Below are 25,987 nucleotides of genomic sequence, written 5' to 3'. Positions count from 1 at the left end.
GTGGTGAGTCAGGTGCGGTCTCCGTGGGGTGCCTGTGCCCTCGGTCCTTTGTGTGTTTAAGGATCCTGGCTCCATCCCTGCTGTCCCCTGGCTCTGGTACAAGTCTTGGTATGGAGTAGAGGTGTTCTCCTTGCCTTGTTCATCCTCAGAAGTGCTTCGGTGATTCTTTGCCCTCTGTATTTCCATCTGCCCCCTACTTCCCAGAACTGGGAATTGAGCCCAGTGGTACTTTACCACTGAGCTATATCCCCAGCCCTTTTAATATTTTGAGACAGATTCTCATGAAGTTGCTGAGGCTCTTGCTAAATTCCTGAGGCTGGCCCTGAACTTTCGATCCTGCTCCTCCTACCTCAGCATCCCAAGTCACTGAGCTGATAGGCTTTCACCTTTGTGCCTGGCCTATTTTATTTTTGAGACTGGGTCTCTCTAAATTGCCCAGGCTGGGTTTGAATTTAAGATCATCCTGCCTCAGCCTCCTGAGTTCCTGGTAGTACAGGCTTGTGGCCCTGTGCTGGGATTATTCATGGATTTTTTTTTAAATACACGATAGCAGAATGTATTCTAATTCTTATGACACATATAGAACACAATTTTTCATATCTTTGTATAAAATATGTGGCCCAGTGGTAGAGCGCTCGCCTAGCACTGCAAGGCCCTGGGCTCAATCCTCAGCACCACATAAAAATAAATAAATAAAATAAACATATTCTGTCCAACTACAACCATCCACCTGCATTTTAGTATAGGTCTGTCAGTTTCCACAGAAACGGTCGCTGCAGTTGTGATTTCGATTGCGTTTCACCTCTGGGAGAGTCGACTCTTAGCGCTTGGTGATCTAACGCGGCCTCGACCTGTCCTCTGTGGAGGTCACTCTGTTCTGTTTTTAATACTGGAATCGAATCCAGGGCCTTGCGCTGGCTGGGCAAGCACTCTCCTCGAGCTACTCCCAGGAAGGATCGAAGGCTTCCATTGCTTTCAGGGGTGTTTTAGAGTTTTTTTTTTTTTTTAATAACTTTATTTTTTTATGCGGTGCTGAGGATCAAACCCCGGGCCTCAAACCCGGTGCCTCCCACGTGCTAGGCAAGCCCTCCACCACTGAGCCCCAGCCCCAGCTGTTTTAGTTTTGAACATAGAACTTTTACATTTTTTGATTAGATTCATTCCTGGTTATTTGATGCTATTTGATGGTGTCGGTGGTATGGTTCCCTAAGAAATCCATTTTCTGTGTGTTGTAGGTATGTAAATTGTTTTTTCTTTATTGACCTGTGTCTAGCAACTTTGTTAAAGTTCTGTGTTAAGGTTAATAATTTATGTGTAGATTCATTTTGAATTCCTTCAGCATAACTAACCATCGTCTGCAAAAAGTCGCATTTTCCCCTGAGCCTTGTGCACTGGACAACTTTTTCTTGCTGATCAGTTCGGGGCCTGTTAGAAGCTGTGACAGCAGGAAGCTTTCTTGTTCCCAGAGCTTCCCACATTTCACCAGTAAATATGGGTTTTGCTATTGGGTTTTATAATACTCTTTATCAAATTAAGACTTTTTTTTTGGTACTAGGGAGTGAATCCAGGGGAGCTTACCCACTAAGCCATGTCCCCAGCCCCCCCCCCTTTGTATTTTTTTCAGAGACGGGGTCTCACTGAGTTACCTGGGACCTCACTAAGTTTCTGAGGCTGGCTTTGAACTTGCAATTCTCCTACCTCAGCTCCCGAGCCACTGGGATTATGGGATACAGGCGAGCACCACCACGCCCGGCAAGACTTCTTTTTTAAGCTTACTAATGTTTCTTTTTTAAAAAAATTGTGCATGGATGTTGACTGATCAAATGCTTTTTCTCTTTTTATTGATATATTGCTTTTTTCCTTGATTGCAATGTTCAATAACATTTATTAAACCCTACATTTCTGGAATAAATATAACCAGTCTTAATGTTGCTTTTGTAAAACTCTGGTCAAGTTTGCTAATGTTTTGTTGAGAATTTTGGCACGTGTATCTGTGGGTAAGATCAACCTGTAATGGTCTTTGTAGCTGGCAGATTTCTGTATCAAGGTAATGCTGGTCCCTTAAATGGATTTGAAAATACTCTTTCCCTTTCTATTCTTAATAAGGGTTTATGTAACTGTCATTATTTATTTACATGTTTGCTATGATTCTTGATGAAGACCTCTCGGCCTGGAACTCTCTCTGTGGGAAGTTTATCTGCCAGGCTGGTTTTCAGCTCCTGGCTCAGTTGATCCTCCTGCTGCAGCCTGCCTGGTTGCTGGGACAGGTGCACACACTATACCCAACTATAACTCGGGTTTTTAAAGCCTCCGGACTAATCAGATTTTCTTTCTTTCTTTCTTTCTTTTTTTTGGATTAGTTTTGGTGAATTTTCTTTTCATAGACATTTGTTCCGTCCGTTTGTGTTTCAGTTACCGTGTCCGTCTTAGATTTTCTGTTAGGCATGTTTCTCCAGTACATGTTCTTCCCCTTCTTCATGGATAAACGCTGTGAGGCCCATCTGGCCCCTGGTTTGGTTTGATTCTGATGGTTCTTCATGGTCTTCTTTGTTAGATGGACTGTGCGCTGGTGACGGTGGGGTGGTAGGTCTCCGTCTGTTACTGTATTGGAGCTTCTCTCCCCCTTTTGTCTGCTCAGGTTTGCTTTGTGTCATTGGGAGGTCCCAGCAGCGGGTGTGTGTCTATTTACAATTGGTATTTCCTTGTGGAGGGGATCCCATGTGGTTGCCTGGTGAGCTGCTCTGTTAACTGCTTTGGCCCAGCTTCGTCCTGCTCCTTGGGGTTCCCTCTGTGTGATGGCCTTCTCCGTCCCTCCACTCTACTCGGTGGCTTTACCAGGAAGTGAGCTTCCTGCAGGGAACGTGTCCCCGGTGCTGCTTTTGTGTTTTGTTGTAATCCAGTCAGCCAGTCTGAATCTACGCGGAGAATTTACTCCTCTTACTCCCAGGGTTTGATTGATAAGTAGTGACATGCTCTTGTCGTTTGATGCAAGTTTTTGCAGGTTGTCCCCTGTGTCTACCCGTGTTCCTTTCTTCTTGCTCATCTTTGAGGCCTGGTTTTCGGTGTTGGTAGGTCCTCCTCCTGTGATTAAAGAGAAAGTATCTGTGGTAAGAGGTGGCACACACCTGTAATCCCAGCTACTCAGGAGGCCGAGGCAGGAGGATCACAAGTTGGAGGTCAGTCTTGGCCATTTAGTAAGACCCTGCTTCAAAAAAAAAAAAAAAAAAAGAAAAGAAAAGGGCTGGAGATGTAGCTGAGTGTTAGAGTGCTCGCCTAGCATGCACAAGGCCCTGGGTTCAATTCCAGTACTGATGCCCCCCTCAAAAAAAGTGTCTCAGAAAACCAATATAAAATAAGAAATGAAGACGATAATTTCCATTTCTAAGACCTGACAGGTTACACAGTGCCCAACAGGCACACATTATTCTACTAGTAAATAATCATGATTATATAAAATGCCATTATGGGTTTTTTTTTTTTACTGTATTGTCGCTTTCAATGTTGGTAGGTCCTCCTCTTCCTCCCTTCCGTGTCTGCTGTAGCGCGCTTTGTGCTTCTGCCTGGTGTCTTGAGGGGTCCCATTCTTTTGCGTCTAGTTTGGGACTCCCTCACACACTTCTGCTAAAGTCAGCTGTGGGGATGAATTTTCTGAAATTTTCTGGTCTTGGAAAGACTTTCTTTTTAGTTTCTGAAGGATACCTTCAGAAACTAATGACTACTAAATTTTGGGGGAAAATACTTATTATTTCGAGACAACTACTTAATAATAGGACTTCTACATATTTCTTTTGTCCTAGAGATGCCATGAACACCTTTCTGAGATACTGAGAGTGCCAGGACTAAGAAAGTTTGGGAGCTTCTCCTAGCACAGGCCTGGCGGTGGAGAGAAAAGAATGTTTGGGGCAAAGATAGGAAGTCAGTGATTCACACCTCTTACTCTATCACACCAATGCCGAGTCGTTGGGGATTTCATAGTAATTCTGTTTGGTTATAAATTTTTGATTTGAATTGGACTAGAAAAGAGTAGCCCAAAGGGGTACATCTCAGCAGGCCCAAAGTGTGACATCAGCCCATTGTTTCTGTCTAGGTAGGTGTGAGAAAATGATCTAAAATGTATTCTAGAATCATGTCTGGGATTTGATAAAAGCAGTACCTGGCTCCTAGGTCTGTGGTTGAGATGAAATGCGGGAGTCTAAAGAACAGGGTCTGGAACAGTGAGTGCATGTTAGATACTGTTAGTGTCACTGTTATCACCTGTTATTCACATCGTCATGGCCATCACCATCATTCCAGCGTGGAAGGAGGCTATTCTATTAGCACACTCAATTTTTTTGTGTGTGAGGCTCTGGAGATGGAGTCCAGGGCCTCACTAGGCAAGTACTCTGCCACTGAGCTACCTCCCCAGGTCTCCATAGGAGAATTTTAACCCATTAGAAAATATGGACAACACTGATTACCTATTTTTATTAGGACTAGAGATTTAGGGTGCCACTGGAATCCCAGTGCTTTCTTTCTTTTTTTGTGTGTGTGTGTGTGCATGTGTGTGCGCGCATGCATTTGCGCTAGGGACGGAACCCAGGGCCTTGTATATGCCAGATAAGTGCTTTACCACTGAGCTATGTCTCTGGCCTGCCCCCCCCCCCGCCCCCCCCATATCCTTAGTTGGCTCTTTCAACTGGGATTTTATAGAAGACTGATCTGACAAACATTTCTGAACTCTTTAAGCCCCAGTTATACTTTTTTTATTATTATTTTTTGAACGAAGAGGTGCTTTACCACTGAGCCACCTCCCCAACCCTTTTTATTTTTTATTATGAGACAGGGCCTTGCTTTATCACCGAGGCTGGCTTTGCATCCTCCTGCCTCAGCCTCCTGAGTTGCTGGGATTTTAGGTGTGTGCTACTGCGCCCAGCTCCCCAGTTATAAACTTTTTGCAATAGCCTATAGGGAAACTTTGGGAACAAATTGTACTTTTCTTTCATTTATCTGATGGGTTTATATTTTATTTTCTCACCTGTCTTGGAATTAATGATAAGATGTGTGTTCCTGATACTTTTTGGCATGAGGTTACTATTCTTAGCCCATAAAGTCTCCTACTGGGGCAATCATATCTTAATAGCATTTGTAAAATATCATTTTGTGTTATTAAAGTATTTATATGGTCTTTTCAGTTTAGCGTAAGTACTTTCTTATCTCTTATTTAACTGTGGTAATATTTCTTCAAGGGCTAGACAGGGTGGATGTTATCTTCATTTCATAAATGAAAAATTAATATTAGAAAGATAATGTGACTCATCTAGGATCATGCAGCTAGGTTGTGACAGATCCATGGCCAGAAAAACAAACTTTAGGGGCTGGGGCTGGGGCTCAGCTGCAGAGCGCTTGCTTAGCATGCATGAGGCACTGGGTTGGATCTTCAGCACCACATAAAAATAAACGAATAAAATAAAGGCATTCTGTCTATCTACAACTACAAAAAAAATTAAAAACCCAAATTTTATTTACTATCATTGATAATATTATTAAAATTTTATTATTCTGGTTTGTGCTGTTTATGATCTTGTATTCTCCAGCCTCTCAGCTTCACACCCTAAAATAGGGGGACAGAACACAGGACTGCTCAGAACTCCTGAAGTCAATTGCAGTTCCCATCTTTTGACCTTGGGAAAATCATTGAATGACACGTGTCGTCTGGATCTTCATTTCTTTTTTATATTATTTTTTTGGTATTGGGGATTTAACACCGGGGCACTTAGTCACATCATTGAGCCTCATCCCTAGCCCTTTATATTTTTGAGACAGGGTCTCACTAAGTTGCTTAGGACCTTGCTAAATTGCTGAGGCTGACCTTGAACTAGCAGTCCTCCCGCCTCAGCCTTCTGAGCTGGTGAAATGATAGGAATATGCCACCAATCATATGTTATTTTATTTCTTTTTTTAAAAAAATGTATTTTCTTAGTTGTAGTTGATCACAGTACCTTTTTATTTTATTTATTTCTTTTAGTGTGGTGCTGAGGATCGAACTCAGTGCCTCTCATGTGCTAGGCGAGTGCCATACCGCTGAGCCACAACCCCGGCCCCTGAATCTTTATTTCTTAATTTGTGAAATTTGGTAATGATAGTAGTGTAATTTTCTTGTGAGGTTGTTGTAATTAGTGTTGGAACCAAGGTTCAAATTCAGAAGGTCTGGTTTTAGAGCCTGTGCTTTTAACCTTAGTTATGCTAACTCTTGCCGTCATAAAGTGATGAAAAATTCACAAGTTTTGGGATTGTGTGTTGCATGCTAGTGTAGAATGTGAGGTAGTGACTGTCAGCTGTCACCACAACTGCCCCTGAGTCTTCTAAAGCCCCAACGCACAGCAGGTAGGGCTAAGCTATACGTTCCCTGTTTTGGTGACCAATGTGGCACTTCAGAATGTCTGTGCAAAGTTGGGGGGCGGGGGGAACGGGGATTTTTCGAAATGTCTTTGTTCTAAGTGGTTTTTAAATAACATCAGAAATCTTTATTTATTTATTTATTATTTTCTTATTTTTATTTTTTGCAGCACTGGGAGGTGTTCAAAAACGTAACAGAAGTTTTCATTTTAGTTCCTGCCCTTCTCGGTCTCAAAGGGAACTTGGAAATGACACTGGCATCCAGATTGTCCACCGCAGTAAGTTTTTTCCTACCTCATAGTGTATGTATCACTTATACTATTTCCTTTATTAAGAAGAACTTGTGTCAGGAAAAAAGTTTTTCCCTCTGTCTGTCTGTCTGATGAGTCTCTGGCCCTCAGGGTTGTAACTGATCCCATAAGTTGAGTGTCCTCAGGGTTGTCTGATCTGAGAGCTAGAGACCTGTGTTTGTCCCGAGAAGTAACCTACTTGTCTCCTTTGATGGGGTAAGTCAGATGCTCAGAATCTTTACGGCTCTGGCCAGCTGTATGATATTTAAAATTTCCATGATTGTTAAAGCAACATATGCTTAATAAAAATGAAAAGAGAGAAAAGAATAAAGAAAATCCCAAACCACCTTACTTTTCCACCTGGACATGACCACTAGTAATATTTTGGTGTAGATTCTTCTATTCTTTCATCTTTTTTAATATTTATTTTTTTTTAGTTTTACATAATACCTTTATTTTGTTTGTTTATTTTTATGTGGTGCTGAGGATCGAGCCCAGGGCCTTGCACGTGCTAGGCGAGCGCTCTACCACTGCGCCACAACTCCAGCCCTATACTTTCATATCTGTATTTATATGTGGATAGGGATATCATAATGTATATAACATTGGGCATTTTAAAAAGAAACTGGAATCCTGTATGTTCTCTTTTATAATCTGTGATCTCCACTTAAGAATACATCCTGGTCATATTTCCATGTCAGTGTCATTGTCTTCATTGACTCTGTACTTTTATGTTGTAGTACTCTGCAACAGTTGGATTCATCCAGCATTGGATATGTGAGCTCTTTCTAATGATCTACTAATATAAGCAAAACTGTATGAATATCCTCTTGCACTTTTTCTTCTTTAGGGGGAATTCTAGGATTGTAAATTAATCTTTAAGTTAGCTTGTGACTTGGGATGATCTCTAGTCACTTGGCTAGTCATGTAAGTGGAGCTAAACCTCATAGAGTAGAATTACTTTGGTAACTTCCCATTAGCCTATAGCATGTAGTCACTGTGATTATTGAATATTGAAAGGACTAAAGAGCAATAGAAGCTCCTTGAGCTGCATCAAGAAAGTACAAGATGAACCTGGAACATCTTGTGCCAGAAAATGAAGAAGTACTTAAAAAAAACAACAACCCCAAAACAGGGAAATGACAAAAAAGATACAAGGCAGTGTCCTGGCCAGATCTGGGACAGTCTGCACCATGAAATATGCAACAATAACCCCTGGACTAAGGTAAAGTCCATCTAGTCATAAGTTAACAAGGCAGATGGAGTGTACATGAATCACTTCGGATATCAGTAAAGGTAATGAAGAGAACGGGTGCTGTGGAAGGGTGATTCTGAGGGCTGCTCCAGGTTACACGTGAGGCTCCATCCAGGAGGTGACGGGTGAGCTGGAACCTGAATCGTAAAAGTGACTCAGCAACGTCAAAATCTAAGAAGAAGAGACCATCCCAGTTAGTGCTGTTTATCAGTGTGATAATGTCATATGCTATAGGTGTTCCAGTATGGACTGTGGGCAGAATTCACATGGAGATTCAAGATAGATCTACATAGTTTAAAGTTACACAACTATCTTTGAACCTTACTAAAAAATCTTTCTCTCTCCCTTCACAAATGTATCTTTAGCACCTGCCTGTACAAGGCCTGGGTTTGTGTAGGCCCCCAGCCCTGTAAGGCAAAACCAAACTCAACCCCGAGTGTATCTGTAAGAAGACCTATAAGTCCAAGAGCACATTTAGAATTCTTGTTCATCTTGGCTTCTGCTTTGGAGCTGGTGGTGTGGAGACAGCTGGGCCCTGGTCTGAGGCCAGCCCCTTCCCCCTGACTGTCTGCATGGCACTTTGAAAGGCCTTGTGCCCATCTCAGGCCTCCCTTCTACCCTCAGCTGTGCCTTCAGCAGCAACCACCCCGCACTCCTTGGATTGGGCCTGCACTTACTGGTGGCATGATCTGCGTTCAGCAGCACCAGCTGGAGGGAGAAGTCGACAAGGGGCTCCAGGCCACTTGGACAGGGTCCTGGGCATCCAGAGGATGGCCTGGAGATGGGAGAGGCACAGGCCTAGGTCTCAGGTAGGCAGAGCCAGGGGCCTGTGAATGCCGCTCCTTAGTGGAGGGACATAGGTAAAGGAGGGCCAAGGTGGAGCCCTCTAAACCTGAAATCTCAGAGCTAGGGCCCCTCTTTCCCAAATTTAGAGTATTATTGATCCAGAGTCTAGGAATGAAAGCTTTATTTAAATTTTGAAAAAATTACATGACATAAAAGAGAATTTGAACCTGCCTTGTTAGATACTTCTGCAAGTTATTGAAACAAGATAGAAAAGAAGATATACATTTAAAACAGTTCCTTGAACAAAAGAGACTTAATATTATATTCTTCAGGTAACAATACCAACATAATAGGACTTACTAACTAATAACCAGTGGCTGTTTGCAGAAAAAAGCAGTTCTTTGACTGTAACTTTGTGAAGTAACCCAAGTGGATATACCTTGAAGTGTGCAAATATTTTTACATGACATCTGTTACAAAAATTCTATCATTCTACTTTTGGGAAGATACTGAAATTGGCAATAAAAATGGACATGTAGTTAGAGATTCCTTACCTTTTTTGGTATCTTTAAAGCCAGTTATGTTCCTCTACCTCCATACACTTTTAGATCCAATGTCCTTAAACAAAAGGACATTTTTTTCCTCAAATGATAACATAAAGCCATCAATGCATTTCAATAATTAAAATAAAAACATAAATTAGGACAGTTAAAGTCACCTGAGGATATTTAAAAGCATCCTCTTCAAATGGTTCACAAAGCTTCAGTTTGGGAATTATTTCAACGATTGTATCATCACTATCAACTATAGTCTTTTGGGGCCGTAGTTATACTGGGACTTGAAGATCAGTCTTTGATCTCAGCAGTTATTCTCTGATAGGAAAGAAAGTCTAATAATTTGGTGACACTGTTCATAGCACCATCTAGACTGATGAAGCTAGCCTAAAATAATCTTGGTTCTTCAGTGACTTGGTTGGAAAGTACCTAGCATTGCAGATATGAGAATGATAACCACAGGGTCATCTAGCAGCTCTCAGTGCTAAGAAATAATTTTTTAAAAAATTCTAATAATGAAATTATGATAAAATGTCAAAATTTGAGTTTCATATTTATTCTTGTATCCCATTAGTTCATTATATGATGACATTTAGTGACAGTGAATATTGATTTTAACACTTGATCCTTTGACATCCAGCTGGACTGTGTGTTGAGAATATCTGAAGCTTTTATCTTTAAGAAGAGAGAGAAAAAGCCCACGTAGCTTTACTGAGGTTCTGAGAGTTAGTGAAATTGCGCACAGGTCTCCTACCTGCTGCTTTTCCTGCTTCATTTTCTTGTGAGAACTCGTGGGTCACTTAGGTGGAACTCAATCCAAGAGCCCTTATGGCAGGAGAGAAAAAAGGTCTTGAAAACCGAAGTGGCAACAGTCAAGGAAGAGGAAAGTTACGGGAATGGAAGTTGAAAGGTGGCTCCAGTTTCACTTGTTGGAAAATGAACTTTGCTCTGACAGATAGAGTGAGGCAGGCTTCTGAGCCACTTGTAACTTTGCCAGGAAGAGTGAAGTTCTGGTTCGCTTACCTTAAAGAAGAGACCTCTGAAAGTGTTGCTCTTGAGCACTGTCCAGCTTTGTTTAGATTCAAGTAATAGATTAAAACGCCGATCCATTTTAAAATAGGCCATGCTGTAGGGAATCTGGTTCAGAAAGAATTGACTGCAAATGAAGTTTTGCTGGTTCATTTGATCACATTGCCATTAAATCTCCTGGAAGTGAATTTAATCTTAATCTTCTTTTAAACTTCATCTGCCGTGTTCTACTTCGTGCTAGGTATGTCTGTTTATGTGCATTTTTCTATTCACATTAAGAGAGGGGAATTCCAAAGCTGGTCGCTCAGCACAGGGAGCTTATTGCTAAGGTCCCCACTGCAGGGCAGACTTAACTGAGCCTTTCTTTGAGGAGATAAGGCTGGAGTTATCTTCTGTAGTTTCAGAATTGTGTCACTGAAGAGATATATCAGACATAAACAGAGAGAAATAAGAAGGTGAACCTCCAAGGCTGAGCTAGGAAGGTCCCAGGCAATGCTCAGCTCAGAGCTGGGCCTGTGGTTGCTGTTGGACGGAAGGTTCTAGAGCAGTCTTCTGACCATCAGCGTCAGATGTGTTAGAAGTGCCACTTCTTGCCCTCTTCCAAAGCACTGAGTTGAAATGGGGGGTGGGGGTGGCCCGGCCATCTGTTCTTTCTTTCTTTTTTTTTTTTTAAATATTTATTATTTAGTTGTAGTCGGACACAATACCTTTCTTTTTATTTATTTTTATGTGGTGCTGAGGATCGAACCCAGGGCCTCGCACTTGCTAGGCCATCGCTCTACCGCTGAGCCACAACCCCAGCCCCCATCTGTTCTTTAGCAAGCTCTCCAGACGATTCCGAGGTACACTCACGCTGGAGAACCACGGTGTTGGATAAGGCGCCTTGGAGGCCCATGGTGCTGGGACCAAGTGAACAGGGGGGTCCTAGGAGAGGAGGTTAGAGAATGAGCCAGGGACCAGCCAATAAGGGACCTTGTGGTCTCCTGGAAGGACTTTGGCTGCTTCCTAATAGGGAAACCATTGGAAGATTCTGAGCAGAGCCGTGGTGTGATCTGAGCAGTGTTCTTTAACAGATTATTTTGACTGTCGTGTTGCGGTATGGGGCACCAGAGACTGAAGCAGGGAGCCCGGCTGGGAGCTCGTTGCCATGATATAGTTGTAGATGATGTTGCTGGGATGGGGTGGTAGTAGCGGGTGTTGTGAGAGGTTGTTGGAGTCAGAGCCCCTGTTCAGATAGAGCCGACAGACAGCTGATGCATTTGCAGAAGTAGAGGAGCTGTCGGTTATTCTCTCTGGCAAAGCCAGACAGAGGAGCCATGGGAAGCAGTCACTTGGGTGTGAAGCTGTGGCGACATGGTGTGCTCTTCTAGTTTATGGCATTGAAGTTGCTTGGAGAAGTTGATCTCATAGGCGGAATGCTACCATTCTGATGGAAGGCCAGAGCGTCACTGTCGGGCAGCTTCTGATCCCTCCCAGGCTGCTGACACCTCCAGGTCAGCAACTTCCTTCTGGCCTCTTCACGACCACTCCTGGGCCTCAGCACGGCTGCTCCTCTCACTCCCCCTCCTCTTGCACTGGCTGCTGCTGTTTTTACCTGTTTGGTTTCTTTTTCTTTGTTCATTTTCTTAATTTGAGGCTTTCTTGACACGTTTACATGTCTGCCCTCAGTAGCTTCATGCTGTCACCCACTGGTCACTCAGTCCCCTTCTCTATACCCTTCCAGACCCCAGAGCTGAACTGTCAGTTGTCAGCTGGACACCACTCACTGCATTCAGAACCCTCACTTTCCCTTATTCTAGCAGGTTCTCTCTTTGAAGTGTCTTGTGGGTTAGTGGGCGGTCCTCTCCTCTCCCCTTCTCACTCTCTCCAGCTCTTGCCTGGACGTCATTCCACCTGGGAATTCCTCTTCCCTCTTACACCTACCCACTGCCACCTGAACTTGGGGTTGGTGGTCTCCATTTGGGGACTGCTGTGGCCGGTGCTTCCTGTTTCCAGGCAGAACAACAAATTAATGTAATTTTTGAAAAACCTCAACAAGTACTATTTGAAAGCTGGCTTTTAATTTTTTTAAATTTTATTTATTTATTTAGCTGTAGTTGGATACAATGCCTTTATTTTATTTATTTATTTTTATGTGGTGCTGAAGATCGAACCCAGGGCCTCACACATGCTAGGCAAGCACTCTACCACTGAGCCACAGCCTCAGCCCTGGCTTTTAAAATTTTATATGTTAAAAAATACTTCTTTTCAACTATTATGTTTTTCTGTGAAATATTTATTTTCACTTCTAAGATTAGGAATGAAAATCATAGCTATAGAAGGCCAGTCAGTGATTACTTTAATCTTTTTGTTTTATCATTTTTATGATTATCTCCAGGAGAACCAGGACAAATGAGCTTATAGGATTATAAGGTGGATCTTCAATAAGTAGAAAGACAGAGAGCTTAAAACCTCAGACCCCAGAGACAGCCTACTCATTCAGTCTATTGAAGGTCACTTGTCCTTAGAGCTTGTTATTCCGTCAAACTAGATGAAAAGATATTTCAATAAAATAGATTTCCTATTTCACCAAGGAAATTAAATAGTGGTGAATACAAATCAGCTTTATCTTGCCCTCTTACATAAGTCCAAATTTATTTGTAAAGATACGATGATTAACTTGACTAGTTTTCCTGGATTTTAATTTTTCAACAGTGTATATAAAATTATATAGAGAGATTTTTTTCAATTTTTTTATATAGATGTTCATATAGATGTGTGGCAGTAGTGTACAATTGGAAAATAAACCAAGCACAATTATTTCTGGAGTTTTAATAGTTTCAATTAGAGTTTAAGTTCTTTAGTTTAAGTCTAAAATTTTCTCTTTCTGAATGCTAGATACGAGTCAAAATGTATCCTAAAGATAAATTAAAAGGAAAGAAAAAAAGAAGAATGTGAATCTGTTTCCCAGGAGCAAATTGCCTGGCAGAATCTTATTAGCCCTTTTCTACTCCAGGCAAAACTGATTTCTGTTGCCTCAAATCTCTTCTCAGAGAACTCTCGATTCTCTGAAGTTATTTTTGTAATATTCTTTATTGTTTTATTTTTGTTTATTCATTTTTTGGTACTGGGGATTGATTGAACCCAGGGTTGTTCTACCACTGAGCCACATCCCCAGTCCTTTTTATTTTGTATTTTGAGACAAGGTCTTGCTAAGTTGCCAGGCTGGTTTCAAATTAGTGATCCTCCTGCCTCAGATTCCCAAGTTGCTGGGATTACGGTGTGAACCACCACACCCGGCAATGCTCTACCTTTCTAATTTACTAATTAAAAAATGTTTTGTGTCTTTACTGTATGCCAAGCATGGATCTGTGTGCTCAGTCATAAGACAGAAAATGTATCTGCCTTTGTGGTGCTGACTTCCTAGCAGAAGTTGTTGACAAAGCCTCTTCCTGTAGTATGTTGGACTTCCAATTTCAATTGCAAAGCTTCTAAGATAATAAAAAATTAAAGTCCAGATAATGATTATTAGTAACTGACTTAAATTTCTGTATTATTCCCAAATTCGGCATAATTCTAAATTTTATGTGTTTAGAAAAAATTCTAAATTTTTGTGAAATCTGATTGTGAGTACAAATGGGATTGCATGTTCCTATTCTACATTTTAATACATCTTTCTTAAGTTAAAAATATCAGCCCTCAGTCAGTTTTGCAGAGTAGAACTATTTATGTTTAATCTGAAACTGTTTTAATCAGGTGGATTTTTAGCTCCCTCCTTTTTTGCAGCTTTATTGAGGTATAATTGACATACTATAAACTGCACATTTTTAAAGCCTATAGTCTGGGTCCTTTGATATTTAGTATGTACTCAGGAAACTATCACCACCATCGGGGTAATGGACATGTGCGTTGCCCTGTATGCTCAGAAAGATATTAGTTTGTGTGTGTTTGAGTGTATTATGTTTTATATAAGATATCTAAAATATATAAATATATAGTCCATTGCTTCTTAGACTTGTGGCTAAGACTGAGTGTAAAAATATATAACAGGGTTTCTGATTCCAGTTAATGGCAGAATGAATTGGCTGGGTGAACTCTCCCTGCCACTCAATACAGTTACAAAATCTAGACAAACTATTCCATGGCAATAAAAAGTGAAAAAGTAGAATTTTGAGTTCCCTTAAAAGAGCATGCCGTCGATGACTAAGAATGGCAGTGTTTGCAAGATGTCTTTGCTTGAGGGCATTCCCCGGTCCCTGGATCTCGTGTGGCAGAAAACGCAGTCTCCCCTGCTCCAGGTGGCAGAGATAGAGTTCAGAGTTGGCAAGGGGAGCTGGAAACTTAGGGAGGGAATTCTAGAAGTGCAGAAAGGTAAGATCCAAAGTCGGAATATAAGATCTGCTCAAATCTTTGGCTAACTGCAAAAGTATGTGTATACAGGCCTGACCTGAGTGTGAGCCTGGCAGAAAAAGAAAAAAGAAAACAAGTGGGCAGAAATGTGAGAGGGGCCTGCGTCTGAAAGACCAGCGCACTCACTGAGATTTGTCTGCTCCCTACTTGTTTGTCTCCTCCTCCTCCCTCCTCTTTGCTTTTGTGTGTGTGTGTGTGGGGGGGGGGTACTAGGGATTGAATCTAGGGCACTCTACCACTGGTACAGCCCCAGCCCTTTTTATTTTTCATTTTTGAAACAAGGTCTCACTAAATTGTCCAGGCTGGCCTTAAACTTGCCATCCTCCTCTGGCCTCAGCCTCCCCAGTTCCTGGAATTACAGAGTATGCCGCTGAGCCCGGCTGCTTGATGGCTGTTTTGATTGAGCACCTTCTGTGACCTTATGCATAGCTGTTGTGGCAGAGAATTGAAATTTTACTGGATCGAAGTATCAGATGATAGAACTTGAAGCTAAGAAAGCCAGTGGAAATACATGGGGAAATACCAGAAGCAGGAGAAACCTCAGAGAGGGTAAACTCCAAACTAGACCACAAATTTTGTCCAACTCGTTGCCTGACCATTAAACTACATAGGTATGGAAGTGATCCCCAAAGGGCTAGACTGAAAAGCAGTATCATAGTCAAAAGAACCAAGTAGAAGATGAACTGCTCCATCCTGGGAGAGAGAAGACTCTGTAGTTTGACTCTCAGCAAATTAACTGCTAATTAGAAGGAAAACTCAATCCTTAGAACATTACAGGTATCAGAGTCACTCTCCTATGTTGTCAACACTGGCTCGTTTTTAACAAAAAATGTCATCAGATGTAGAAAGAAGTGTGACCCATTTGCAAGAAAAGTGTGGTTCAGGGGCTGGGGATGTGGCTCAAGTGGTGGCGCGCTCGCCTGGCATGCGTGCGGCCCGGGTTCGATCCTCAGCACCACATACAAACAAAGATGTTGTGTCCACCGAGAAATAAATAAATAAATATTTAAAAAAAAAAAAAAAAAAAAAGTGTGGTTCATATCCATCCATGGAAAGGGACTCCAGTGGGCCCAGGTGGTGAATTTAACAGTCTTTTAAAACAGCAGTTTTGAACGTGTCCAAAGAACTAAATGGGAAAGTACATTAAGAATTCAACAGATGCATCTTTTTTGTGTGTATGTGATGCTGGGGATCCAACCCAGGGCTTTGTGAGTGTGAGGCAAGCGCTCTACCAATGAGGCCCAGCCCCAGCCCCAGTCCCAAACAGATGCATCTTAATGAGTGAACGAGTTGGTGTCTCTGCAAACATATTGGCCTATTTTTCTAATGCTTCAAGATATATGTAATTTGAATAAATATGGATTAGTCAGAAATCTTTACCAAATCACGCCTGCCTACACTTTATCACTTTCCCAGTTCTTGGTTTCTCTTGCTGAGAGCACCAGCAGGTCAGCTAATCTAACAAAGGTAGGTTGGCCAAAGGCCTTTAGACAGCACACCCCTACTTCTCCCTCCACTTCTGAAGAAGCTTGGGTGGTTATATTATCCATGACCACTGGACAGGAGGGTGGGTCAGCCCTGTTCTTGGTGTAGTTTTTCCAAGATGGAGGCAACAGGTCATCTTCCTGTGTCTGGCCATTCCCCCACCACTCCTAATGCATGCCTGTAGCTTACTGTCTTCCCTAAAAAGTGAATTTGGGCTGACATTTCTTTTTGGTTTTCTCTAAAATATTGATTTATAAAAATGTTTTTATTTGTGAATATATTCTTCTTTTAATTTGATATCATTTTAATTGTTACTGATTATTTTATGTTACAATAAAAAGATTGCAGATCCAGAGACATCTAGATCTAGAAGGGACTTAGAAAGTGTGAACCCTCATCATTTGTATATAGAGTACAATCTTACACTATTTAAATTAATAAACTATCAGCCTGGGTTTGGTCCAGAAAGCAGCCATGGTAGATGTGTGCTATAGTTATAATAGGGCCTACCAAATGTGGGGAAGTTGGGGAAGTGAAGATGCGTGGAGGGAAAATCAGTGGAACCGCCGGATTGAACCCAGGGCACTCTACTACTGGTACAGAGGAAAAAAGCCAAGCGTGTCTTATGGCAAAGGCCCGGGTGCCTCCCAGGGCTGCCTGCCTGCCAAAGATAGTGGCCTCTGCTTAGCTTATGCCTTCCAAATTTTAGGTATGTTCCCATCATGTAGACTGTGACCGGAAGTCATAGGAACAGGGATTTGAGGTATGTAGTGGCCATGGCACCAAGTGAACCTGGCTCTCTCTCCCTCACCCTTTCACCCCCACCTCCCTTGATCTTTTCCTGGTCCCTGAACTCTGCCTGTCTCCCTGGCTCACTAAGCCACTCTGGAGGGTTGATGTTTTCTCATTCGTAGACTCATCTGAGATTGCTTCCCATAGCCACAGTCACCTCTCTTAAGAATTCTTCAAAATAGCATTAATTTCTCTCATGCTTTGCTCTTGAACTCTGAACCTGAGGTGAATGCACTCTTCAAGTGTTGCCCATGTTTCTATTACTCACTTGAGCAGAGCCCCAGGTTGTTAGAACTGCAAACATGAATTTTATCAATACTTTAGATTCCCAGCTTTAGTCAAGAAATATATCAGGAAAGACTTGCAGGAGTAATTATCCTGAAACACTGAGAAATCTCAATGTTTGATTTGCTGGAAACTTTGAAACTAAAATCTGGAGTGAAATTACAGAATAGAGTCTGTTTTCCAAATTGGTAGAGGAATGTTGATGTGGCCCTGAACCCGCTGGTCTGAAGCCATGAGCTATAAGCTCTAGTTTGTATTTGTTTGAAACGATCCATAAATAATAACCCTGTGTACCTCCCTCTATACCCATTCACCCAGTAACCTTTTTTTAACATTTGAAAACCTTCTATGACCAGGTGATGAATAACTGAAAATCCAGCTTAATATAGGATTTTTACTAATGATTGCTCATTGCTTTCCAAATGACTGGAAAACTTGGCAGTCTTAGTTGTACATTTTTTGAATATTAAGTAGTTGAGAAATATGACCTAGCTCACAGAGACACTGAATATGTGAATAATCTTATTTTGGAAAGTATTCTATTTAGAAGAAAGATGTATACTTTTTAATTAGTGAGGTGCATGATCAAAATTTGTGAACCAAATGAATTTTTATTGCTAACAATTTTTGTCATGAATCAAATGTAGGTTATATACATATGAACGATTTGTTTAAATCTTGTTTTTTGATTAACAATTCTTCAGATTATATTAGTTTTATGATATGAAATTAAATGCTAGCAGCTCAAAATTATGTAATTATTTATTGACCCTCAGTACACAGAATTCAGCATTTTAGGGTGATACATGGTAATGTTATATATATATATATATATATATATATATATATATATATATATATATATATAAAATACTAACTGGGCCACTAATTCTTATAAGATGGTTAAAGAAAAAAGTCCCCCTGAGCATCTCAGCCAATCTGAATGGTAGATGGAGTGAATTCAGAATTATATTCAAGTACAGGTGCCCTTACCAGACTTACTACAGAATTATTTTGTACTTTTAAGACTTTGTATGCTATTTAAGCAAAGTAAACAACATATAGATTTTTCAGTGATCCATGAAAATATCCACCTTAACAGGTAAATATTGGGAAGATGGATTCACCCATTGAAAAGTGGAACCTAATAATTGGCAACTTGGCTTTAAAGCAGGTAAGTGGCACACAGTTGTTTACAGATCTTGTGTTTACTGGTCTTGGGGTCACCTCTGGAATGGAGTCAACTGTAGTGCTGGGAAGTCTATCATTTTTGACTTTTTTCAAGGTACTAAATCACTTAGTACCTTGAAATCATTTAGTACCTTGAAAAAATAATGGAATTAGTGGACACCTCTGACCTCCAGGAGTCATTTTTTTCTCTAGAAACTAATCAGATGCTTACAAATATAAAAGATAGATATATAAATATTTTCTTTCATAAATATGTGATAAAGCCAGAATTTGTGTTGATATCTTACAAATAAATATGGAACATTTCATTTTTTAGGTGCTATTTTTCTACTTTAATTGTTTTTACCCTTGAGACAGACTCACTGTGTTGCTCAGGCTGGTATCAAACTCCTAGGCTCAAGTGATCTTCCTGCATCAGCCGCTCCAGTAGGCAGGACTACTGGTATGCGCCACCATGCTCAGCCTACTTTAATTTTTCAAAGTGTTTGTTTAATGAAACTGAGTTCTGTATATTATCGTCAGCCATTTGTCTTGACTTTTCCTCAATTTGATGTTACTAGTGTTGATATAAATGAATGCGTTCAATTGCCAATGATATAAACACTAAACTGGATTCTATGAAATCTATGGCTTTCAGATCTCAGGTGAGTACCTCTACTGCCTCTCCCCCATCCCTCCCATCTCTGAGGCAGAAGACTGCAGCTACCTATGGTAATTCTCTACCTAGGGTTAGCTGAGGGGATGCACAGGAACTTTAATGAGGTGGTGGAGAATTTGGTTACAGGAATATGGTTTTATGTAGTGTATTTTAAAGACAAAGGAGTTTTTGGATTGTGGTTATTTTAAAAAAATACCTGTGTAATTGCAGGGTTGGAGATAAAATCTGGGATCTTAACCTCAGCTCTAACATTAACCAGCTGTATAACCTTTGTTACTTAGCCCTTCTGGGCTTCCTTTTTGTCTTTCAAATCACAGTATTATATTAGAGAAGGCTAAAATCCTTTTAAACTTGAACTTGTTATCTGTGCAGGGGTGATAATAAAAATATTTAATACCATATTCAAATATCCAAAATATTAATGTATTTGAAAATAGATTTGATTTTCTTCTTTAAATACCCAAAACTCATATGAAATAATGAGTTGTATTATATATCAAATAATTTTAGTATAATGGCCATCTCAGCATTATTTATTTGTTTTGTTTATATCAGTACTGGGGATGAAATCCAGGGCCTCGCACACGCTAGGCAAGTGCCCTATCACTTAGCTAAATCCCCAGCCGTTTTTCCATTTTGAGATAAGATCTTATTAAATTTCCCAAAATGGTCTCAAAGTCGTGATCCTGTGGGGGCTGCAGTAGCTGGGGCTGCAGGGCTGCCCACAGCAGCGGGTGCCATCTCAGCTTTAATTTTCATTCTGTTCGTAATGCACACCTTTCCCTTGTCATCCTCGATCCCTGCAACCTCTGGTCAGGATGGGTGCTGGCAATGGCTGGGGATTTGCTGATCCTAGTTGCCAGAACCCAAAGCCCGTGTCTGCCTCACTCCGTCATCCATGTATGAAGAACAGGAACACCAGCATGCCCACCAGGACAGCATCGGGGCCAGCTGGGGAGGCACTAGTTGCTTGGGACTCAGTTCCAGTGGACAAAGGCTAAGACGACAGGCTGCTGAGTGTGGTCACACCTGTAGTTCCAGCAAAGCTGGAGGCTGAGGCAGGAGGATCCCAAGTTCAAGGCTAGCCTCACTCAGCAACTTAACAAGACTCTATCTCAAAAAAAAAAAAAAAAGGCTGGGAATGTGGTTATGGTGGTAAAGCATCCTTGGGTTCAACTCCCTAATATCTCCCACCAAAAAGAGGTGTGGGTGGGGTTGGGGAAAAGGCTTCACCTGCAAAAGCCTGTGAAGGAGAAGCTGAGCGTGGAGAGGGGTGCAGGGTGGCTGGCCTGTGCTCCCCTTCCTGGAGGTGGGCTTTGGAGGACAGAGGAGGGAAGAGTAGAGACAGGAGGCCCAGGCGCCCTTAGGAGGGAGTGTGCTTCTCTGCTATTAAATTGGGTCCCAGCAGATTACCTGCTACAGGTTTCTTCACCACTGTACAGAACAGCTGCGTGGACTGTGCATAAGTTGCAAAGCTCCCGGTACCATCTGAGGAACCACCGCCTCGCCAGGAGGAATGTAGCCTGCACCAAGGTCTATTCAGGCCTGTGGCCCCTGTTTAGCCTCCATGCCCTGAGACCCTTCTAAACCCAGCTACCACTTGAACCCAGGCTTTGCTTTTTCTTGGGCACATTAATCATCTTCCAATTAGTCGTTCTTTTGCAGATGTACAGAATAGGACTTCTCAGCTCAGCTATGTGCCTTCAGTTCCTCAGAAATAGATCTACGGATGCATGTACGTGCCTAGACTCACATACCATGATGTCTGCACCAGGCTCCCTTGCCATGCGTACCAGGTCATGCCAGGAAGGACTTGGAGTCACAGTGCTGGAATTTACATTAGTACTTAGTTCTACTGCGCGAAGTGTGTGTGTTATTTACTAACCAGCATGAACATGCTGACATGTCTAATGACTGTGCAGCCACAGTGGCTCTCATACCTGGAGGTCAGCTCTGAGGTGTGGGTGATGTCAACAGGAACTGTAATCAAAGCTTGTGGGGCTGGACGGCAGGATATCTAGGCTCTTTAGTCCTGGCCTTTCGTAGATTTTCTGTACAATGGGGTCATCCTGCAGCAGGGATCGATCACTTGGAGCCCTTGACCCCATTTCATAGATTGGCTTTAGAGAACACCCAGATATTCCACTCCAGATGTTGAGTGTTCTGTGTTTTCTTAGGGGAAAGGTCTCTGTTCTACAGAATTTTTACCAGGTTGTCAGAGGGGCCATGACACACACACAGTTAAGAACCACTGGGAAAAGTGATTCCCGTGGGCTTTGCTGTAGCTTTGTCATTCTGGTGGCCTGAGTCGGCCGTCTGCATGCCTTTTCTTAGTGGAAGTTATTTTGAGTGTTGCTTTGTGTCTGCACTACGGAAACTATTTATGTAACTTGAATCTCAAAGTTTTATATTATCATTGTCATTTACAGAGTTGGGAACTCAAACATTTTTTGGGGCGGGGATCAGGGATTGAACCCAGGGGTGCTTAACCACTGAGCCACATCCTCGGCCCTTTTTTTTTTAATTTAATTTAGAAGACTGGGCCTCACTGAGGTGCTTAGGGCCTCCCTAAGTTACTGAGGCTGGCTTTGAACCTGCAATCCTCCTTCAGGCTCCTGAGCAGCTGGGATTACAGGCATGCACCATCATGTGCAGCTGGAACTCAAGCTTATATGGTACTAATCATAAGTGTGATTATTTGAGAGGATATTTTTTAACATCTGTTTCCCACTGAGACAGGGAGTCCATTTTGACCATGGTCCTATCTCAGTATCAAGCACAGTGCTTTGTGCTTGGTAGAATCTGAATAAATACCAGTTGAGTTAATGGACTTAGATAACTTGCCCTGAGGTTAAGTGGTAGAGAAGGATTCAAGCTCCTATCATTTGATTTTAATCTCCCCACCACTGCCTGGTGAGCCTGCTTCCCACCTTGGGTGGGGCCCTCTTTAACCTAAAACTAGTGTTTTCTTAGATGATCTGTGGATCAGTCCTTTGGGGTACTATTAAAAACAGATTCCTGCACCCCATTCCATTTCTGCTGCCACCAGATCAGGGCAGTTTGAGAGCCCACTCTCTGGGAATATGAAACTCAAATATAGTAGCTTCTTTAAAAGGCAGTACGACTCAGTTACCAGGGGCAGTATGTCTTCAGGCTTCTTGTATGTAATGTTTAAATAGGAAAGATTCTGAGAGTTTTTTAAATTACTAATTCAGTTGGATTTTGTAACAAATTTTTTAGGTTCAGGCAACAGTCGTGGGTTTTTTAGCAGCGGTGGCAGCGATCATCTTGGGCTGGATTCCAGAGGGAAAGTATTACCTGGATCATTCCATCCTCCTGTGCTCCAGCAGCGTGGCCACCGCCTTCATCGCATCTCTTCTGCAGGGTGAGCGGATTTGCAAATGTCTGTAATCTTTTGCTCTTAAATGATTTATTTCTCAAGATAATGACTCTCTCTCTTCAAATGATATTTATGATGAAAACAACAGAAAAAGTTATCACAAGCTTCAGTCATATCTTATTTCAGATATATTTCTGTTTCATTATTTATGAACCTTACTGCAGAGCAGGCTGTTCGAGGCTGTGTCCTGGCCTTTGATGCCCTGGTATAATTCCCAAATAAGATCAGGAAAATAGCCTGAGCATTCATTTGTTTTGTAAATGAAGTTGAGAAACTTCCTGGAAGTCATGCAGGGGATTTACTGGCTTGTCTCTTGAGTAACAAGTGTTCCAGGAATTCTGAGTTTCAAAAGCAGTCCCTCTGTTAAAAAAAAAATTTTAAGTTTCATATTAAAAAAAAAATTCCTGTCTGTGGTAGTACAAAAATAACCTTATTCTGAAGATAGCATATTATTGGCTATAGATGGTTAAAGAACTAGTTAAAAAAACTAACTGCATTAGAACTTCTCAGTTGGATTTTTTTTTATTAATGTGAACTTTCCGCTTGATAACTAGCTTCTTATAGAATAGTATTCAGGGATATAATTTTCTTATTTCTATATGGAATTATTAGAAATGATTGAGACGAAGCTATTGGGAAATTAAATTTCTGGCAAAAGAAAAAAAGGTTGCGGTGTTAGCACTCTCTTTAGGCTCCTTAACTTTTGTTTTCTTTCTGATTTTGTGTCATTTAGAGAGGTTTGAAATTTTTCAGTCCAGCAAGTGTTTGAAATGCCTAGGATTTTCAAAACCATCAAAAATTCAAATTTAAAACAACTGTACATTTGGTTAAAGCTTCTTACCTTGAACACTGTATCTTCTAGTTTTACTTGACCTTTTTGACCATCTTAATATATGCAGATACCATTAACCACATTTTGTACGTGAGAAAATTGACTCAGGCAGGTGGGGCAACTTGTCCAATTATATCCACTTGTTAGTGGCAGAATCAGAATGAAAACCCAACTTTCCTGGCTTTCAGCTCTTTGCACTGAGCCATGATGCACAAAAAATGCTTTAATTTCAGCTGAAAAGATAAAAGTAGCACTGTCATAGGAGAGCTTCCCATGTGTTGATTGTGGAAAAAAGATTTCTATGTAATCATATCTTGTTGGATTATTATTGTTTTGCAGCACTGGGGATTGAACCCAGGGCCTCACATATGCTAGGCAAGTGCTCTTTGGCCGAGCTACATCCCCAATCCTTTTAAAAAATGTTTATTTTGAAACAAAGTCCAGCTAAGCTGCCCAGGCTGGCCTCAAATTTGCCAATCCTCCTGCCTCAGCCTCCTCAGTAGTTGGGGTACAGGTCTGTCTCACCACACCTCATTATATTTTGTAGGATTATCATATAACATATTCTAAAAGCATTTCTGCTATTGCTTTCTTCCCCCTTTACAGTGGTATTGTAAAAAGGGTAAGGTCCAGTGATTGAAAAAGTTTCCAGAATATAATTTACAATGCATTGTTTGATTTAAGACAAAAATTCTGCTCTTTAGAGTACTGACTTTATATATGGTACACTAAAAACCATTGGCCTAGAATCATAAGGTATGTGACTTCAGGCACGTATTGAAACCTGTTTTTGAGGACCTCAGTTTTATCTGTAATGAGTATTCTGGAATAAAAATATTTGCCGTCTTTTTATTCTAAAAGTGCAGTGAAATTGTTTATTTTTTATTTCTTTTTGGTGTTTGTGCACCCCTGAGTTCAATCCTTATCATTAAGCAACAGCCTGGCCCTTTTTATTATTTATTTTGAGACAGGGCCTCACTAAATTGCCAAGGCTGGCCTTGAACTTGTGATCCTCTTGCCTTAGCCTCCCAGTCTATGGGATTATGGGTGTGTGACTCTATACCCAGCTTCTGTTTTTTTCTCCCCAAAGCCATATTTAGATTTCGAGTTGAAAATCTATGTGCTGTGGTTAGCACATAGACATTTAAAATTTTCTTTGTACCTCATCCTCTTAACGAATGTATTTCAATGAGAAAATCTGTACAACTGGGTATAGACATAAATGTTATCATTTTCCTCTTATGTATCTGATTCAAGAAAATAAGAATTCAAAAGTGCAAGTGCACAGTCACATTTTCATCCTCTGTTATCCTGTTGGAGAATTATAAACAAACTTTGGGTTTAAAGAATATCTTTTCCAAAGACTTTCTTGTGTTCTGGACTCTGGTGTTCAAGTTTAATTACTTCCTGCTTCTTAATACTTCAACACTAAAGAATATAACGAATCAAGCATTTCTAGCTACCATATGGGAACAAATCTGTTGGTCTTCTTCCCAGTTGCCTTGCATATGACTCACCTTTCTCTGGCATTTTCATACATTATTTGAGGGTTAAATTTAAAATCTTAGGTCTTTTGTGTGTATCAAATCCTAAGACACACACATTACTAAATTCAAAATTTTAGCTTTAACATAATTTCATGGTCACTTTTGGGTCTTCAAGTACAACATTGAACTTCTCAGATCTGTGAGCTCTGCTTGGATTTTGTTGAAAGGCATTTTGCCATGATATTGGGATAAAATGTTTTAATTGCTTAATCAGCTTATCCAAGCAGTCTCTCTGGAACTGAGATATTGTTTGTCTGTCTTGTATGTTTCAGTATTTGAGGGATTGATTTTCTTTAAATCATAACATCGAAAGTGATGAACATTCTTTCCTCTAGGAATAATAATGGTTGGAGTTATCGTTGGTTCAAAGAAGACTGGTATAAATCCTGATAATGTCGCTACACCCATTGCTGCCAGTTTTGGGGACCTTATAACTCTGGCCATATTAGCTTGGATAAGCCAGGGTTTGTACTCCTGCCTTGGTAAGTTGATTTGACACTAAATATATTATGTTATTGAGTATCTTTTAAAATAAATATTGTTGTAGCAATATTGTGACTCCATGGTGACCTTCATCTGTATTAGAACTAATCAGAATAACAGTTGTAATTTCTTGTACACCTACTATGTGCTGTGGCTCTCACATTTTTTTCTTTTCTTATAGATAAGAAAGATAAGGGTTATCTCTAAATTGAATGAGAAATCGAGGGTCATAGAAGTTATATATGCTACCCATGTTTTCACAGCTCCAGGGAGAAAGGCTCAGCAGGTCTGTCCTAGTCCATGGTTTCTGCAACCTTCAGAGTTCTGTGTACCGAGCTACCATCAAAGAATATAAGGTCATGGTAGGACTCAGAATTTACCAACAGGATGTTTTTTTTTCATCAGAAACTCACACCTTAAGTTAAAGACTCACGGTGGTTAACTCAAAGGAAAAAAAAAACAACATGAAAATTAGCCCAAATGCTGCATGAAGCTGGAGTCCTCCTGTATGTGTAGTTCCTGTTGAATAGTGATGGAGAATTTAGTCTAGGGAATTATTTTAATGCAGATTTGTATTCTGGGACTGTTGTCAATGGTATTGAATATGATTTGTGAGCACTGGTTAGATACTAAATA

At 40.9% G+C, this 25,987-nt stretch overlaps 1 protein-coding gene and 1 long non-coding RNA gene across 10 annotated transcripts in view; one reads left to right on the top strand and one right to left on the bottom strand.

Moving 5' to 3' along the window:
• Slc41a2 (solute carrier family 41 member 2) overlaps positions 1 to 25,987 on the top strand; it is a 144,774-nt gene that overhangs the window by 28,812 nt on the left and 89,975 nt on the right. For all 8 annotated transcript variants that reach the window (XR_006848514.2, XR_006848510.2, XR_009225440.1 and 5 more), the window contains exons 3-6: positions 6,546 to 6,653; positions 18,343 to 18,414; positions 22,330 to 22,474; positions 25,204 to 25,350. Coding sequence is in view for 3 of the 8 variants with exons in the window: in XM_058574299.1 (XP_058430282.1) it covers positions 6,546 to 6,653; positions 18,343 to 18,414; positions 22,330 to 22,474; positions 25,204 to 25,350 (472 nt within the window). In the remaining 5 variants the exon portion in view is untranslated. The remainder of the gene's footprint in view (positions 1 to 6,545; positions 6,654 to 18,342; positions 18,415 to 22,329; positions 22,475 to 25,203; positions 25,351 to 25,987) is intronic.
• On the bottom strand, positions 6,478 to 10,539 carry LOC124082852 (uncharacterized). 2 transcript variants are annotated; one of them, XR_006848516.2, is made up of 4 exons: positions 10,015 to 10,539; positions 9,261 to 9,324; positions 8,598 to 8,695; positions 6,478 to 8,091 (listed from the first exon to the last, which is right to left on the bottom strand). It is a non-coding gene; the product is annotated as an uncharacterized LOC124082852 (long non-coding RNA). The 2 variants fall into 2 exon arrangements; XR_006848515.2 differs by lacking the exon at positions 9,261 to 9,324 and having other exon boundaries at positions 10,015 to 10,533.

The sequence above is a fragment of the Marmota monax genome, unplaced genomic scaffold (genome assembly GCF_021218885.2).
Source record: "Marmota monax isolate L192 unplaced genomic scaffold, Marmota_monax_Labrador192_F-V1.1 WCK01_AAM20220418_F8-fsc00051, whole genome shotgun sequence".
Classification (NCBI taxonomy): domain Eukaryota; kingdom Metazoa; phylum Chordata; class Mammalia; order Rodentia; family Sciuridae; genus Marmota; species Marmota monax.
Note: the sequence above shows the minus strand (reverse complement) of the source record. Positions and strands in the feature narration are given on the sequence as shown.